General features: G+C 35.9%; 1 protein-coding gene across 5 annotated transcripts in view; it reads left to right on the forward strand.

Moving 5' to 3' along the window:
• Positions 1 to 17,205, forward strand: part of PATJ (PATJ crumbs cell polarity complex component) — a 149,221-nt gene that overhangs the window by 59,797 nt on the left and 72,219 nt on the right. For all 5 annotated transcript variants that reach the window (XM_087889789.1, XM_034415224.3, XM_034415226.3 and 2 more), the window contains 9 exons: positions 1,160 to 1,276; positions 1,807 to 2,175; positions 2,510 to 2,588; positions 3,824 to 3,956; positions 4,764 to 4,835; positions 6,545 to 6,722; positions 7,631 to 7,741; positions 7,987 to 8,055; positions 16,861 to 16,978. In XM_087889789.1, coding sequence (XP_087745915.1) covers positions 1,160 to 1,276; positions 1,807 to 2,175; positions 2,510 to 2,588; positions 3,824 to 3,956; positions 4,764 to 4,835; positions 6,545 to 6,722; positions 7,631 to 7,741; positions 7,987 to 8,055; positions 16,861 to 16,978 — 1,246 coding nt within the window. The remainder of the gene's footprint in view (positions 1 to 1,159; positions 1,277 to 1,806; positions 2,176 to 2,509; positions 2,589 to 3,823; positions 3,957 to 4,763; positions 4,836 to 6,544; positions 6,723 to 7,630; positions 7,742 to 7,986; positions 8,056 to 16,860; positions 16,979 to 17,205) is intronic.

Consider the following 17,205-nt stretch of genomic DNA (forward strand, 5'->3'; position numbering starts at 1 on the left):
CAAACCTGAGATACAAATATTGTCCTTTATCGGATTGTCCTTTATTTATTTATTAAATTTATTTGCCGATCATTTATTTGCAACGTTTGCAAGGCATACATTGCCGCAATTTTTCATAATCTTAAATGAGTATGTATCATTTGATACATAATTGCAAGTTGCAAATATTATGCACCTTTTAAAGTATAAGGCTTTTTAGACTATGTTGTTCTTTCATGGGTCCATAGTGGTTTCTATTTAATTATCACAATTTAGCTATGGAGTTCTTATAGCCTCAGATATTCCTAAGTAATTCACTAGTCCCAAAACTTTAAAACATTTAATTAAAAAGTTAAAACTCTACTAAAATATGCCGCTTAAGCCAGTGGAAAGTGTAGATAATGATGAGCTAGGAAACTGCCCTGCTGTTTTCGTTAACTTTATTAACATAGGAATTTGTGGGCAGAAGTAATTTAAAGTAGACAAATAAATTAGTGTACCATAGGATTTGGGAATAATTTTATATTGCCCATATGTTTGGCTTATTGAATCTAGCAGTTCTTTTCACATTTCTCTGTATTTCCTGTATTATATATTTCTTCTTAGGACTGACTACAGGTAATGATCACAATTGAGCCCAAAATTTCTGTTGTTAAGTGAGTTTTGCCCCATTTTACGACCTTTCTTGTCTCAGTTGTTAAGTGAATCACTGCAGTTGATAAGTTAATAACCCCGTTGTTAAATAAATCTGGCTTCCCCATTGACTTTGCTTGTCAGAAGGTCGCAAAAGCTGATCACATGACCTTGGGGCAATAACGGTCATAAATATGCCAAGCATCTGATTTTTGATCATATGATCATGGGGATACCGCAAAAGTTGTAACTGTGAAAATGGCTATAAGTCAGTTTTTGGCCATTGTAACTTTGAATGGGCACTAAATGAACTGTTGTTAAGTTGCGGACTACCTGTATTAACTTTCCATTTTACTTTCTGCACTTCTTTGGAGTATCCTCAGATGCAGGAATTCTGGGAGTTGAAGCCCACAGGTCGGAAAGGAGTCATAGTTGCCCATCCCTGCTCTATAAGCTACTCTGTCCACAAACTGCTTTCTTGCTTTGTCTTCTCTTTTTAAAAAGTTGGGGTTTGATATTTTCCTGAACAATGACTTTCTTTTTTAAGGGAGAAAATAAACATAATGGGACTTCTTCTGTGGAACCGGAGAGACTTAACAGAAGTTCAGCATCTCAGGAATCAATCAATAATATTGAGTCATCAATCTTCCTTCCAGTTCCAAAGGTTTTCTATTATATTGATCAGATTTATATTTCTGTTACAATAATATTTGTCCTATGTAAAGGGCTTTTTCAGAATGAAAGTTGAATTGAGATATACTAAATATTCATTTGAATTAGTTATGATCTTTCCTAAGATATGCCACTCTATAAATCTAGATGGGAAGAATGTCTCTACAGGTAGACTTCCAAGGATTGACAAGTTTGTTCGCTTTGGCAAAAGTTGGCAACTTGAAAGTTCATTAGTAGACTAGTGCCAGTATAATTGTAGAAGATAATTTCAGTAGGTAGCCTCATTTCTTTAAAGTGTAACATTATGTTTATAAATTAATGTTTTTTAAAGCTAAGAAAATGTTTTGTCAGATCTGTCTGACTGTCTGCCTGCCTATCTATCTACCTACCTTGTTGTCTGTCCGTCCATCCATCCATCCATCCATCCATCCATCCATCCATCCATCTATCTATCTATCTATCTATCTATCTATCTATCTATCTATCTGCTACTAATTGGCTCTGGTTTGTTGTTTTGTGTAGGACTTCAGAAATGAATCTAAAGAAGAACTTGTTGATGAGCCCGTCTTGGAAGAGCTTGTTGATGAGCCAGACTTGGATTTGGGGAGACAGTTTCAACTTATGCAGAGTGAAACAGACGTTGATCAGGAATCTTGGGAAATGCATGAGATTTTGAAGCCTATGGAAGAACAGCTTGGTGAAGAACGAGAGATGTTAGTGGATGAAGTGTATGATATGGATCAAGATTACAAAAGAGGTCCGTCAGTAAATATGAGGGAAATACCTTCATCTCCTGTGGTGGACTTTGAAACTGAAGGATATTGGGTTGAAGAATTAGACTGTACTAAAATGGTTGAACCGAATCCTGCAAACTATCTTAATACTGAAGAGGTATTTACTGATATATATGTATGTAAAGTAAAGAATAAATGAATGGTATTGCGATGTCATATATTCAGTGCAATTATTACTATTCTCTTAATTATAGTGCTTTAAAATTCAGTGCCTAAATAGTCTGAAGATCATTAAGGATATTCAGGTGCTTTCTCTAGATACCATTAGCATAATGCTTAAAGAATTCATAACAGATTTTGGAAAGCAGGGTTTAATTAATGATATGTCAGTTTTTAAAACCCAGCTTCTGTTAAACTCATCTTTGTTTCTGGTAGCATACAGCTAAGCTAATGACTTTCAATTCTGAATTGTCTTTATTTTTCTACTGAAGAATGAAGAAAAGAATACTAATAATTCACTATTCCGTGGTGTTTCAGTGGAGGACAGCCAAGAAAATCCTATGTTGGATGGTAAGTGAGATGAGCAAGTATTCAGAATAAATAAATATATTTCTGAGCCAAAATTATCTATGAAACATCAAGACTTAGCGGGAGCTTAGTAGTTGAAAAGGGCTAAATGTGAGTCTCAAAAGTTACCTAAAACAGGTATCTAAAAAGGGGGTAAATGTGAGTGTCAAAACATACAAAAAACATTTCAGAATTTGGGTGTAATAGATGTATAAGGATATGTCATTGCAGAGAAAACCCGAATCTGCGTAAGTCCCAATTGACAATCTATTACATGGCCAGAGACAGCTTATCCCCAAATTATAGTTACCTATAAGACAGATGTGATTGAGGTTGTTCTATGAAGTTTTAAAGATCTTATATGTCTAATACCAACACCTTCAAACTCTGGAGAACAGACTGTCTTCCAGTGACGTCTGCACTGCTTGTAGCATCTAGAACAGTCTCAAGAACAGATTGACAAGTAGTAAAAAGTATATCTTGAAGCTACCAGTGTATGAAAACATAGATATTCACATATCTATATACCTATATCCATATTGATATCTATATTAGATAACCTATCTAAGAACAAGTTATGCAGAAAAAAAAAGATTCCCAAAGATTCCCAAATATTACAACTGTTCAAGAAGAGCTGGGGGCTGGAAGTACTATTCTATCCAGTTCCCTTCATTTTAGGACAAGGAAATATTCAATCACAGTGGTTCTGTTTATTAATATTTAGCTTCAGCTTACCACCATTTAAACCTTTATTTATGATGCCAGTTGTTTAGCATACATTTCTGAAGTTAGATTGTGTGTGCAATTCTCATTCTGTACACATCATCAAATCAATTATTTTACGAATATTGAATTCTTGGTATAATGCAAGAAGTACTAGAATTTGAAGGTTTTCTGCCTATCTCTTTGTGTTTTCTCTTGGAAAGTCTATAGGGGAGATGTACCTTGAATTTAATTGAAGACAAATGCTGTTCTTATCACAAAGGATGGCTGGAGGATAGAGAAGAGCTGTTCAAGTGAACACTGTTCCCTTTCAAACCACTTAATTGAATGTGCAAAGGCAGGCTGTATGTCTCTAGTCCCATTCTCTTCTCATTTCAATCCCTCATAAATGCCTGAAAAGAGCTTATTATCATTGGAACCGAATAGTCCTATTAGAAAAGGTTGTCTATGATTACTCTTAATCTTAAATAAATGCATCTGAGAGCAGAGAATAATAACAAATCTCTTCTTCTAAGGTATTGCAAACCAAGGTGACCCTAAAGAAGATCTATGCACCGATGTTGATCATGAGAAATATAACATAAAAAATGAAGATATTGATCCTTCCAGCTCTGAAGATTCTGCCCTATGTAGGGTAGTGCTGTCCAGGTATGAAGTGATGCTTGCCTATAAATATTTTGGTAATTTTGATTTATCTGAAAAGAAATAAGAGGAAGAACTATTTTCTCTTACTTATGAGAAATCAGCAATGAGTTGTCAATAATTAGAGTTTTAATACACTATCCAACTCATTAAGTAGCTATTGGAGGCAAAGGTAGGTATATTAATCTATTAGGGTCAAAAGTATTACAAGATAAAGTAGAGTTCTTTCAAGTTAAGCCCAAATCCATGTTGCTGTCTTGACCAAAATATGAAAGTGGTTTGCCATTATCTTTACCAAGATTTTTTTTTAACTTGTAAGTCTATAGCCTTGGGATGTTCCTCTGGTTTCTCATCTAAATACCAATAGGCTATTACTGTATAACTTTTTTAACATCATGCAATATTGACTAGATCAGTGTTTCTCAACCTTAGCAACTTTAAGACATGTGGGCTTCAACTCCCAGAATTTCCCAGCCTGCATGAGAAGCCTTCAACTAATTTCGATTTTTCTTCTACTTCTTATAGCTAATGATGGTAGTGATGATCATGATGACAGAATCTTGTCTTGCTACACACTGAAACGTATCAACTTCACTTAATTGCCTTCCTTTCTGTAGAGATAGATTGTATACTTAATTAAGAGGACAATTGCAGAGTATTTGTCTTTAATAAAGAGTTGGAAATGATCCGTTTTCATTAACGTTTATAGAAAGGCAGAGAAGATTGAGGATTCTGGGGAATGTGTAATTTTGTTAATTACAAAGAATGGGACGCATGTATATAAATGTTGCATATTGTATCCATTTTCTTTAGTGAATTGCCTGAAAGAGAAGACGGCGAAGGAGAAGAAACTCCAATTTTTAGTCACTGGGGACCCCCTCAAATGTATGTTGATAAATATTTCAGTATTTCTTTTGCCTTAATAATAATTTGAGGTGTGGATCATTAAGTATAGGAGAAGAGAAGCAATGCACCTCTCTTGCTGGAGGCACTTTGCTTAATCATTGGGTATACCATCTGGGAAGATTAGTGTGACAATAGTTCCTTGTAGTATGCTAAAGGCAGAATTAATATTTATCAGGTGTTCTGCCAAATGATCTTATATCAGTTCCATTGATTTTTACATAATTTCTTGTAAGGCTGTGTGCAAAATGGAAAGTGTTTTTATTTCAACTTTGAAAGACTCATACTATGTTTAGGATTGGGAAATGTGGAATATTTTAGTTGTTTCCAGGCTCAGTGAAAACAAAATCTGGAGGGTTCTTACAGGGTAAATAGGACAAGGTTGATTCAGCTAAGCCATCTTTTCCTTCCTTTATATGATTTGGATACTGGCGGACTTCCTCATTTTCCCAGTAGCTTCCTTTCTTTACTTCGTAGTCCTTATTTGGAGTCAAGCAAATAGGTAGCAGCTAAAGGGAGGTAGGAAGAGGGAGGTGCTAATGGAGAATGGATTAGCGATGCTTGAAGCCAAAAACAATGGAAGGGACAGCTGTGCAAACAGCCAGTCCATCTCTGATTTTCCCAGCATCTTTCTTTCTCTACCTTGATTTTAGGTCCAGCATATCTACCTGGCCCACTGACCTCCAATCTTCCCTGAGCTACCCAGTCTCCATAGCTTTTTTACATTCTTCTCCAAACACATCTGCCTGAATCATGGCCATGCCAGAACTTTTATGTTTCTTTAGATTGCCCCAAACTAGCTATTCTATGCATGAAAACTTTTACTCTTGCCTGACTTTAATGCAATGAATTATACAGTTTATGTTGTAGTTTATATATATATTCTTCATATGTATTCTATTAGCTGACTTGCATGATATGCATTGGTTCTTATTAGCAGCTCTTTCAATTAAGAAAATTATATGCCTTAAAGAAAATAAATGCTTAATTTTGAGTACTTTCTAGTAAAGTCCAAGAGCTGTAACTCTTGCTGCAAAAATATTAGTAAAGTTGAGGTTATTTCTTCATAAACAGCTTGTAGAATGCTTGTTTCCTTTTATTTTATTATCACATTAAATCTTATAAACAAATATAATATAATATGATTTGAAACCAAAAAGAAATAATTAAGGAAGCTAACTGTATTTATCCAGTCATTCTAATGTGATTTTCCTGACTGTACATCAAATTGATACATTCATATAACACAGATAATAAGCATCCCTCTTTTTCACAACAGTACAGTTCTTGAAATTCACATATGAAAATGTCATGTTTTATTTTAAAAGGGATAGATTTCATGGGGCTGAGTGACATTTGGTGTTCAGTGACTGTATTTATTAATGTATCGAGGGGCATGGACTACAGTGAAGAAAATTAACATTAATTATTTTAATTAAAATTAAAAGGCAGATGTTATGACTTATTTTTAGTTTCCTGAAACTTTAAAGGGATTGGATTTAAAATGGAATTAATTCAGGGAAGACTGAAATGAAGGACCTAGGTATCATGCAATCTGCAGCTGCTGTCCACTCACATTGTGGTCTACTGTACAAGAAACCAGAAGCTTTGAATTTCTATAAGGTCACAGATTTTAGCAAAAATCATGAAGCTCCAACTTCTTGTATTCAGATCATTCTTTCTCCATACAGAATTGAAATTTTTCGGGAGCCCCATGTTCCTCTTGGTATCAGTATTGTTGGGGGACATACAATGATAAAACGCCTGAAGAATGGAGAAGAGCTTAAAGGAATATTTATCAAACAGGTTTTGGAAGACAGCCCAGCAGGAAAAACAAAGGCTCTCAAAACAGGAGATAAAATTCTTGAAGTAAGTTTGGCGTTCTTTAAAACTCTGTAGCTGTCTGCATCTGCCTGCTTGAACAGGCTCAATTTTTAGAGAGATTCTATTGACTACAGATTACAGATTTAGTAAATAGTAAATATTTGCAGCCTAACTTTAGCTGCTTATCTTATGTGTGAATACAAAATAATTATCATGTAAGATGTAATTGTGGCATTTGAATTTACTGTTCATTTTTTTTTTTTTTGAGTGGGCTGGCCCTTATACTCTACAGAGAACTGCAGATGCTACTTATCTACATGAGAAAAGATTAATAAGTCCTACTAGAAACACATGCATAAATAAAAAAAAATATTTTTGACATATTAATGACAAGGAGACTAGAAAATGAGCTCACTATTCATGGGGAATTTCTCTTTGGGGATCTTGTAACCATCAGTTATCAGGATTTTTCTGTGGAGTGGTGCAGTCAAGAGGAGAGCATCTTAAAGCCAAAACAGTCAGAGAATAACAGGAAATGCTACTGCTGTCAAAACACATGCAATATTAGGAAACCAAATATGCATGTACATAAAGCAAAATGAACAGCTTCAAATAGAAGTTTCTTAAGTTCACTAAAGAAAATAAATTCAGTGTACTGTTTAATATGGCCTTGGGTTGAATGAATAAACCCAATGTTATTTTAAAAAGTCCAAGAATTTGATCTTTTTAAAAATGTTTAATTTTTTTAACTGATCTAATTGAAGTATTTCTAAATGTCTTTGTATTGATTAGATGTTATGTAGATGCTGTGAGTAACATTTTAATCACGGGACTATATCTGTCATATTAGCAAGGCTCTTTGGGGTTGTTATTCAGGTCTTTCAGCTGACCAAGATCTTTTTCTAGAATTTGGAACAGAAGAAGTAAATCTAAATGAGCTTATTTCTCTGCAGGTATCTGGAACAGATCTACAAAATGCTACTCATGAAGAAGCTGTGGAAGCTATCAAAAATGCAGGCAACCCCATTGTTTTTGTGGTGCAAAGTCTGTCAAGTCTTCCAAGGGTAAGTTAACTCCACTTATTTACTTTCTAAAATTTAATTTTGATGGAGAATGGATTCCAATGTGGGAGAGAGAAAAAAAGATGGGCATCAGTCTGTATGTAGACAACTCTATTTCTTAGGAATAGTTTTTGTTTGTTTTCTTTTCATTTTTTCTCTTTTTCTTCATTTTGATTCATTCACACAATTTTTTTCCCATTAGGATACATTCATCCATCCATCCATTCATACACATTTGTATTTTGTAGATAGTTTCAGTAATAAATCCCAAGAAAAAGAAAGGCGACAAGGATCAGGACACAGAAGAAACTGAAAAGGTAGGTGCAGTCTCTCAGTTTCCAAATAAGTCATCATTTTAAAACAATGTAAAATTGGACAAAGGCAAATAATATTTGAACTTACATAGTAGATTTTCTGACATGTTTTGAAAAGATAAATAAAATTTACTTCTAATTGCCCTTGATCTTTATTACTGTTTATGCTATTATATGTAAATGTTGAATAACATTAGAAGCAATAACAACACCTGTAACAAAGAGGAAATAGGGAAGTGAACTAAAAATAATAAAGAATTACAAAGCCAACAGGTATCTGTTTAGAAGTAAGTGCTAATTAGTTCATTGGGGCTTGTTCCCTTGTTAAGTGGGTTAGAAATGAAATAAACCTCTTTGTAAAGGATTTTCTAGAAATAGTCCACATCTAAAATAAATATAATCTAAATGTTCTAAAATGGTCCAATCTGGAAATGGGTCTATTCTAAACTTTCCTAATCATTCACATTAGGAAAGTAAAAACATATTGGTTGTGTTTTTGTAATAAAGTTTTTATTAAGAAATTTAATTACAATAGTAAAATCTAATACAAACTATACTTAGACAAAGCTGAATAAAAAGAAAGAATGGATAGTATATGAGGAAAAAAGAAAAAGAAAAAATAATAAAATCAGAAAAGAAAAATATATATAAAATATATGTTATAAAATAAAATATATAAAAAAGTGATTTCCAACTTTCATCACAATAATAAACAAATTTAATAACTCTTCATTGTCCTTTAAGGTTAAACAGATATCTCTTCCTCCATATCCTGTCCATTATCTACAAGCAAAACTATAAAACATCTACTTTTCAACCCTGTTGTCAGCAAAAGTCATGCGTGAAAGACCAGATCGACATGAAGATTTAATTAAACTGATTTATTGCTAATAAAATCCTATGCATAGGAATCTTCTCAACTAATTGTTGGCACGTGCTTAGAGTTGGATAAGGGTCAACAGCACTCAAGGGGAGTGGGACTTATCTTATGGCTACTTAGGGATTCTAAGGGATTTACTCTGCCAGGCCTTCTCCTACAAAAAAGTCCATGAAAAGTTGTCAGAACATTGCTAAACAAATAAATACCATTTTAATTTTGATCAAATAAACCAATTTTATATTTTTCCTTTTACTTCTAAAAATCTTTGATTCAATCAAATATTGTCACATGATTTTATTTCTCTTCAGCTCTTTTTTATCCCATTGCACAGATTTCTTTAAGGCTTTAATAAGCTTCTTTTGTAGATCGAAAAAGAAAAAAAATTGCTGGTCATTCTCATGATATATCATTTATATTTCCATTTTAATTTTAAAAACTTCAGCCAGTTCCTGTTGTATATCCAGTAAAGCGTCCTTTTCCAAATCATTCTTTTGGCCTGTATTTGTAGTTGTAGATTCTGTACTTTATCCTGTCAGATAAAATTTGTTAGCCATATGTCAATCCTTTATTAACATCTTTTAGACACAACCTATCCATAGAAACAGGTATCTTTAGTATAGGTCTAATATTGAAGTTACTAACTTCCAGATCCATTCTTCAAAAATTTCTTAATATTTATGATATTTGTTGTGACCCCAACTCCCGAGCCTGTCCTAACAGAGGAAGAGGACTCAGAAGGTGATGGGGAGAAACTGATAAGGCCTCCCTCTCCAGGACCCTCCTCTCTGGCAATGCCTCAGGTTCCATCCGAAGGCCAAGAGGAACAGCCTGGGATATGCCAGGAGGAAAGCATATTGGAACAACAACAGAGAGGGAGCGAGGATGATGAATCCTGGCTTGATCCCAGGCAGCATCGGAGGGAGAACTTTTTGCTACTGAACCGGACTGAGGATAAACTCAGTCTTGCTTACTGTGAGTGAAAACTGACTTGGCATGCATTTCGCAGTTTACTGCCAAAACTCTTATCTGCAAGGGTTTCTAGTCTGATTGCTTAATAAAATCTTGGCAGGCATGCCTAGTTGTGTGTTTGCCTGTGTGAGGAAGGGGGACAGAACAATATTATAACATTTTTTGTCATTTTGACAGTCCCAGTATTAATTGAATCATATATGCTTTTTTCCCCTACTGCTTAAAATCTTTACTTGCCTCTAGTGTCCAGTTTCTAAAATCATCACTTATCCTTTGTCATGACTTGCAACAAGCAGGATAGCAAGAAGTAGTCTTTCAAGAAGTTATTTTTATAGTTAGTTCCAAAATCTTACAGTAAAAGTCAATATTCCAAATTTATCTTGATCTTTAATCCTTTTGTAACTTTCTTAGATCAAAATCTGATTTAGCTTTTTCTGCTTATTTCATATTCCTTAAATTATTAAGCTTGTAATTAATATTTTGTTCAAAGTTGAAGATAAACTCACCCAATGAAGACTTTTCAAATTTGTCATTCTGAAGAATTCTAATAGCTTCAAAATAGTTAATAGGTAATTTCTGAAAGTGATTAAAAAGTGAAGTTTGCATACTTAGTGTCCTTTAAAAGGCTCCGCTTTTGAGCAAAGTGGCTGATCTCATCATCTCCCATCAGTCAAACTCATGGAAAACTGATGTCCTATATCTCCTTGCAAGGAGCAGCCATCCGGATCACATGCGGGTGATCTCCTGTCTTCTCTTTATCCAGAGAAGTTGCCAGGAACCAGTCTACTCACAAGTTCCTTGATCTTTGCCACAGTCATTGACTCTGCTTTTGCAGAGCATTGCATCTTCAATTCGCTGTACCTCCGCAAAAGTCCCAAAAGTAAAAACAAATTGTGAGGTAACCTGATTCATGATATAATTGATTGATTGTTGATAGATAATCACTTTTCTTCAACAAGGCTATTTACATGAGAAACTCTCTGGACTCTCCATAAGAAAATTAATGTAGGCTAGGATGAATCTTTAGAGCTGTTGGTTTTCCTTTGAAAAATATGGAAATTATTACTGTCATGGTGTGTGAAAAGAAAAGTTCGGATGAATGTGTCTAGCTTTGTATGACTAATTGGGAGCACGGATGATTTAAACAGTCACATTTCATTTTTCCGCCCTCTCTTTTTCTGTATTTTTAATCATCTTCCCTGATGTGGTGTTCTTGGGGATTTGAGAGCTTGCATACTAGTTTATAAATCTTGAGCTGTACTAATAAATGTACTGCTGTAATATAGATTGGATGAGCTCTCCTTTCCCAAGCTTTTTTTTTAAAAAAAATAGTTTGAATAGTCCAAACTTGGTCAAAATGATTGGAAAACCATTTCTGATTTTTAAACCAGTGTGCATTGATGGATGAAAATAAATAACATGTTTGAAATTGCTAGTATCCTACTGGTAGTCCTTGATTTGCAACTACAATTGAGCCCTGTTGCTAAGACAGCTGTTAAGTGAGTTTTGCCTCACTTGACAATCTTTCCGACCACTGTTGTTGAATAAATCACTGCAATTGTTAAGTTAGTAACATGGTTGTTAAATGAATTAGGCTTCCCCATTGACTTTGCTAGTCAGAAGGTCTCAAGGACAATGCAACCACCATAAATATGAGCCAGTTGCCAAGCATCTGAATTTAAGTCACATGGAGATGCTACAATGGTCGTAAGTGTGGAAATGATCATAAGTCCCTTTTTTCAGTGCCATTGTAACCAGTCACTAAACAAATGGATGTAAGTCGAGGACTACCTGTATTTAAAGAAGCTATGCTTCAGCAGAGAACATTTTATCTTTCACATTTCTGACAGTAGGATCAACAGCAGTATTTTTCCACTCTAGGTTTCTGTGAGGTCAACCATAAAGTTTCACATTGATGAGTTTGCCTCCAAACTCTAATTTGCTGCAAGCAAAATGGGCAATACATTACATTTTATGAGGACAGACCATTAGTAGCGTAATGCAGAGGTTTTTTTTGTATCTATATGTTTACGCCTAGAGAAACAGAGTACCATTCTTCCAAGTCTTTTGAGTCCTTTGGAGGAGCTATTTTTTTAGAATATGAAAATCTTGCTCTCTGTACCTCCTACAGAAAGAAAGCTGGGAGGAACCAGGGAGTCCTACAATACCTGCTACTTACCCAGAATTGCAGGTTGGAAAGTTGAGACAAAAGTGCTAGGCAACAAGGAAACAATCCTTACCTGACTATCCTCCATTCAAAAATCTGACAAATATAAATCTGAGAATCGGCTTCTTTTCTAATTTGTTTTTGTTTTCTAGTGTTTGTATTACTCCATTTGAACTACCTTGAACTGCCTTCTGATCATGTTCTTTGAAATTATGTTTGCAAATAATTCGGCTACTCTTATAGCAAGACAGCTTTGATTATGCAAAATATGCTGACTGTACCCTAATCCTTCGCATGATTTTCATTTGGGTGGCTCCAACTGACTTTTAAGAACCTTCCTCCTCCTCTACTCCATTCTTCTCAAGATGCTGATCCAGATGACCTAGAGGAGCCAAGGAAAAGTATTCTTACAATTCTCTGATTTTTGTTTCTCTTTACAATTGTAGCTTTTTGTCTGCCAGGCATATTTGTGAGTTGATTGCAGGTAATCTTTAATTTACAAGCAGTGGTGGGTTGCTCCCGGTTCAGCCCGGTTTGGGCAAGTCAGTAGTGGTGATGAAGTGATATCAGTGAACTGGTTCTCTATGACTGTGAGCTGGGCCCTCCCACCCGCCCCCACGTTATACCTACCTTTATTTGTCGTTTTTTAACCCAGCTGATAGGCACAGCAGAGTGGATTGCTACGCCTCAGCTGAGCAGAAATCTAAAGTGCTTGCGCAGAGCGCATGTTTGGCAATCACACGCAAAGTGCGTGCGCGAAAAGAACCGGTGGTAACATCAGTTGGAACCCACCACTGCTGTGGTAGGTTCCAAAAAGCTGGTTGCTAAACAAAATTCTGGTTGTTTAGTGAGTTTTGCCCCATTTGATGACTTTTCTTGCCAGAGTTGTTAAGTGAATCAGTGCACTTGTTAAGGTACTAACACAGTTTGTTGTGGCCCGCCAACGGCCTGCGCGGATTGTGGCTGATCCCGACGAGGAGGCTGGTGTGGTGTGCCAGCAGCTGGCACAGCTGGCGCTCGCGTCGGACAGCGAGGAGGCCGAAGAGGATGTGATGCCAGAGGCAGAGACTCAGCCAGGGCCTTCAGAACCTCCAGAGGCTCCTTCCAGTGGAGAGAGCGAAGTGGAGGAGCCTCTCCTCAATGCTCGGGCATGCAGGGCTGCCAAAAGGCAGGAGTGGCTACTGAGGAGGAGGAGGTCTACTCGAGAGTACGGCTTGAGGATAATTGGCCACTCCCTTAGCCTATTTAAGTTGCACGCAGTTAGTGCTTTCTTGCTAGAAACAACGTCTCATTACTACAGAGCATCTTGGAGAGCGAGTGACTTCTCATATCTGGTTTTCTAGGCTGGTTGCCAACCTTTGTCGGACTTTGTTCTTAATAACTTTGATAAGGACCCTTTGCACGAGAAGCCTGCATTCTTGAAAGGGGTTTGTTTGGAATTAAACAGTGTTTGCGAAGCTTGGTGTGTCATATTCTCTGGGAATCCGAAGCTGGGGCAGAACACAGTTGTAAAGTGAGTCTGGCTTCCCCACTGACTTGTCAGAAGGTCATAAAAGGCGATCTCATGACTCTGGGACACTAAAATCATCATAAATACGAGCCAGGTGCCAAGCGTCTTGAGTTTTGATCACATGACCATAGGGATACTGTAATGGTCCTAAGCATGAAAAATGGTCATAAATTACATTGTTGTAATTTATGTTGTACTTCGGAGCGGTCACTAAACAAAAGTGTAACTGTACTTCTATTCTTAAATGCTAGAAGTTGGAGCTCAACCATTACTGCCTGTGGAAAGGTTTATCTCGAGACTTTGTTTGATGCCTCTTGTAGAGAAGTTCCCTTTTTGAAATGACTCAGCGGTTAAAGACGCTGAGCTTGTCAGTTGGAAAGCCCAGTTTTGAAACCCAAGTGCTGCGCAATGGGATGACCTCCCTTTCCTCCTCTAGCTCCTGCCTATCTAGCAATTCGAAAATATGCAAATGTGAGTAGATTAATAAGTACCACTTCAGTGGGAAGGTAGCGGCATTCCATGTGTCTTTGACGTATATCCATGCTGATCACATGACCATGGAAAAGGACAACGCTGACTCCTTTGTCCAAGAAATGGAGATGAATACTGAGCCCTAGAGTCGGACACAACTGGACAGGGAAACTTTTACCTTAAATATTTATATGTATTTCCTCAAGTTCAAGGTATAGGTTTTAAGTTAGAGGATATCCTTTTTTCTTCTTCTTTAATTCTAATATTGTGGTGTCATCACAATAAACTTCTTCTTACATCAGGAAGAGTCTTTAATCACCCTGGAAATAATTGACTACATGTTTTTGCAGGGAGGTTCTTCCCAAAGCACTCATGTTCATTTAGCCATTAACAGTATAAACATACCCATGTAGACTGACTCCTGGAGCTGTGCTATTGAGACTGCCTGTATGGGGGCCTCCATGAAGAAATTATTTATTTGTGTGTTTGTTGAAGAAATACTACTTGTCACTGAACTGGCTACATATCATGTCTCTAAAATAATGCAGACCACCAGCTAGTTTTAACAGCCATTTCATTGTGAAGATAGTACTCAGATTTTCCCCCTGTGAATAAAACTCAAATACTGCCTTGCATGAGCCCCTGGGCAGAGATTGTCGTGCTAAATTATGCAGTATTTCAGCATTCGTAACATGGACAAGTAGTTGTATGGGTAATGGTTTCTTTTCTACATGAATGATTCCGTCCCTGGAGTACTAAAAGTGCAAATGGGTGTTAAGTTCAAAAGCTAATGGAATACATGACTTCTGGAAATAATGATATCAAATATAAATAGGATGTCATTTCCCCCACCATATTCCAGATAATGTTGGATTTGGTCAGCTGGAGAATGACAAATAGGGAAAATGTCATTAAAAGGATGGTCCAATACATTATTGTGTAGATATTCTTCAGTTAACCATAGAATTGTGGTCTGGGCTAGTTATTTCCATAGAGTATAAACCTTGATTATGGGTGAGTGAAAGCATAGACAACATTTCCTAGAGAGGAAGCTGAGTCAGGAAAAGAATGAATTTTTCCTCTAGACTCTGAAGATTGGATTTAGTAGATTCAGTGGATTTAAACAACACAGCATACTCCGAGAAAGGCAGCATAAAATAATCATCTTCATAGCACATACGAAAATAGTATTCCGATAAAGGTTAAAGTGAAAACAAAACAGAGCTGCATCCAAACTGAGTGGATTGACTCATTGCAGATTAATTTGTATTGTCCTCAGTAACAGCTGTTGCCACAGCAAGCAGCAACACAAGGCTGAAGTCAAACAGGGTTAGATCTGGTTAGCATTTAGATGGGAAACCAGAAGGAAATTGCAGCTGGACATTAGTCTGGGAAGTAAAATAACAGCCAAGACGAAATTGGTTGTATATGGTTTGTTCATATACAATCAACAGAAAGCTGACAGACTATTTTGGGCCAATCTCTCTCTCTCAGACAAGCCAACTCACAAGGGTTGTCGTTGTGGGGAAAACAGGAGAAGGAAGGATGATCTTTGTTGCTGTCTTGAGTTATTTATAAAGTAATAGTAACGGGATATAAATAAATAAATAATTACATTAGAATTCAATATGATAGAGTTTTTAACTTTTATCTTTAGAATTCATTAACCCGTTTAATCTGTTGCTTTTCAACAGATTCCTAAACTTGGTAGGATAATTTGGATAGAGTGCCAACTGTTTTCCTCCGCTACCTAAATCGCGGAAGGTTGTTTTTATTCTCTTTTTATTTTGATGCTATTTTTGTCTTAACAAGATGAAATTTATTTTATCCTGATTTGCAATTACTTTCAGTTTGAACTGCCCTTCCTTTTTATTGCCTATTGCAATTTTTCATTTTATTTCCATCCCACATTCAAAAGGCATGCTTTTACAATCAGTGTCGATCGTTCACATAAGACTGCAACTCCGTATTTGCAAATGTCTTTTTTTTTACCGCTATACTATTACTATAGTAATATAGTATTGTAGAAAAAAATATATTTTTTCTAAAAATGACATGCAAAACCATGGCTTATGACTCTCTGCCATATAGAGTAGCATTTTTCAAGCCATTTGTGTTGATCTCATGACAATTTGGCACTCACTGTTTGTTTACTAAAGTGCATTTGCCTTTAGCGATGTGATCGTAGTTGAGCTAATTCAGCCCTACAGGACAGCTCACAAATGACTCAAGCCTGAGAAACAGATGCTTGGTTGTGTCTACTGGAGTCCTCCAGTTCTCCTTCTTTAGGGGGATATGTACCACTATATGCACCATTATCGAAAATGCCTTTATTTATGCGAGGTAATGAGATTTTATTGTGAGTTTTATGATACATTGCTTGTTAACCAGAGGTAATATTGAAAATAGCATAGTCTGTAATGTTTGATGGACCTTTATAAGCTGTCTTTTTTTTTTCCTAAGTGCCTCGAAAGCTGTAGATTTATTTTATAAAGCATTTTGGTCCTTGGTGAAAATTGTATTTTTACATTTAGGTTGTCAGTTAAGCGCTGTATTATCATTGTTGTTTTTGTATAAGGAGACATTAGCATCTTAGTATTTCTTGCTTCTAACGAGCTAATATAAAATCAATTTTTTTTAAATGTGGACAAAAATGTGAGGCTTATTCAAAAGAAGCCCAAAGTCTATGAAACTGGAAGCTACTTTTGAAAACAGCATTTATAAACTACAGATATATAATGGATTCTTTATCAGAACTATCTGAAATTTATAGGCATAATATGAAAGGCTATTTTTTTTTCTTTTTACAAGAAAAGTGGAATTCCACCACCCATGAAATTGCCACCACCTTACAAGGGAGCAAGAAAGTCCAGCTCGGATGATCCAGAAGAGGAAGAGGACGAAGAAGAAGAAAATGCTTTTACAGAGGGTAAATTATGAAGTATTATTGCTACATTCAGAATTCTTCTTTGGGGCTCTTACCTAAGGAAAAGTTGCTTGTGGTCACCATATTTACTGTATAGAATTGAATTTTTTGCCAGAATATGAGAATTTTGAATTCCAACGGGAAAAAATGCTGGAAAAAATTTGAGAAATAAGAGGAAGTACCTCTTCCTACACAATCCCTTGTTAAACTACCAAAAGATCTACAGAATT

This window comes from Pantherophis guttatus, chromosome 3 (genome assembly GCF_059756535.1).
Source record: "Pantherophis guttatus breed Tessera chromosome 3, ASM5975653v1, whole genome shotgun sequence".
Taxonomy (NCBI): domain Eukaryota; kingdom Metazoa; phylum Chordata; class Lepidosauria; order Squamata; family Colubridae; genus Pantherophis; species Pantherophis guttatus.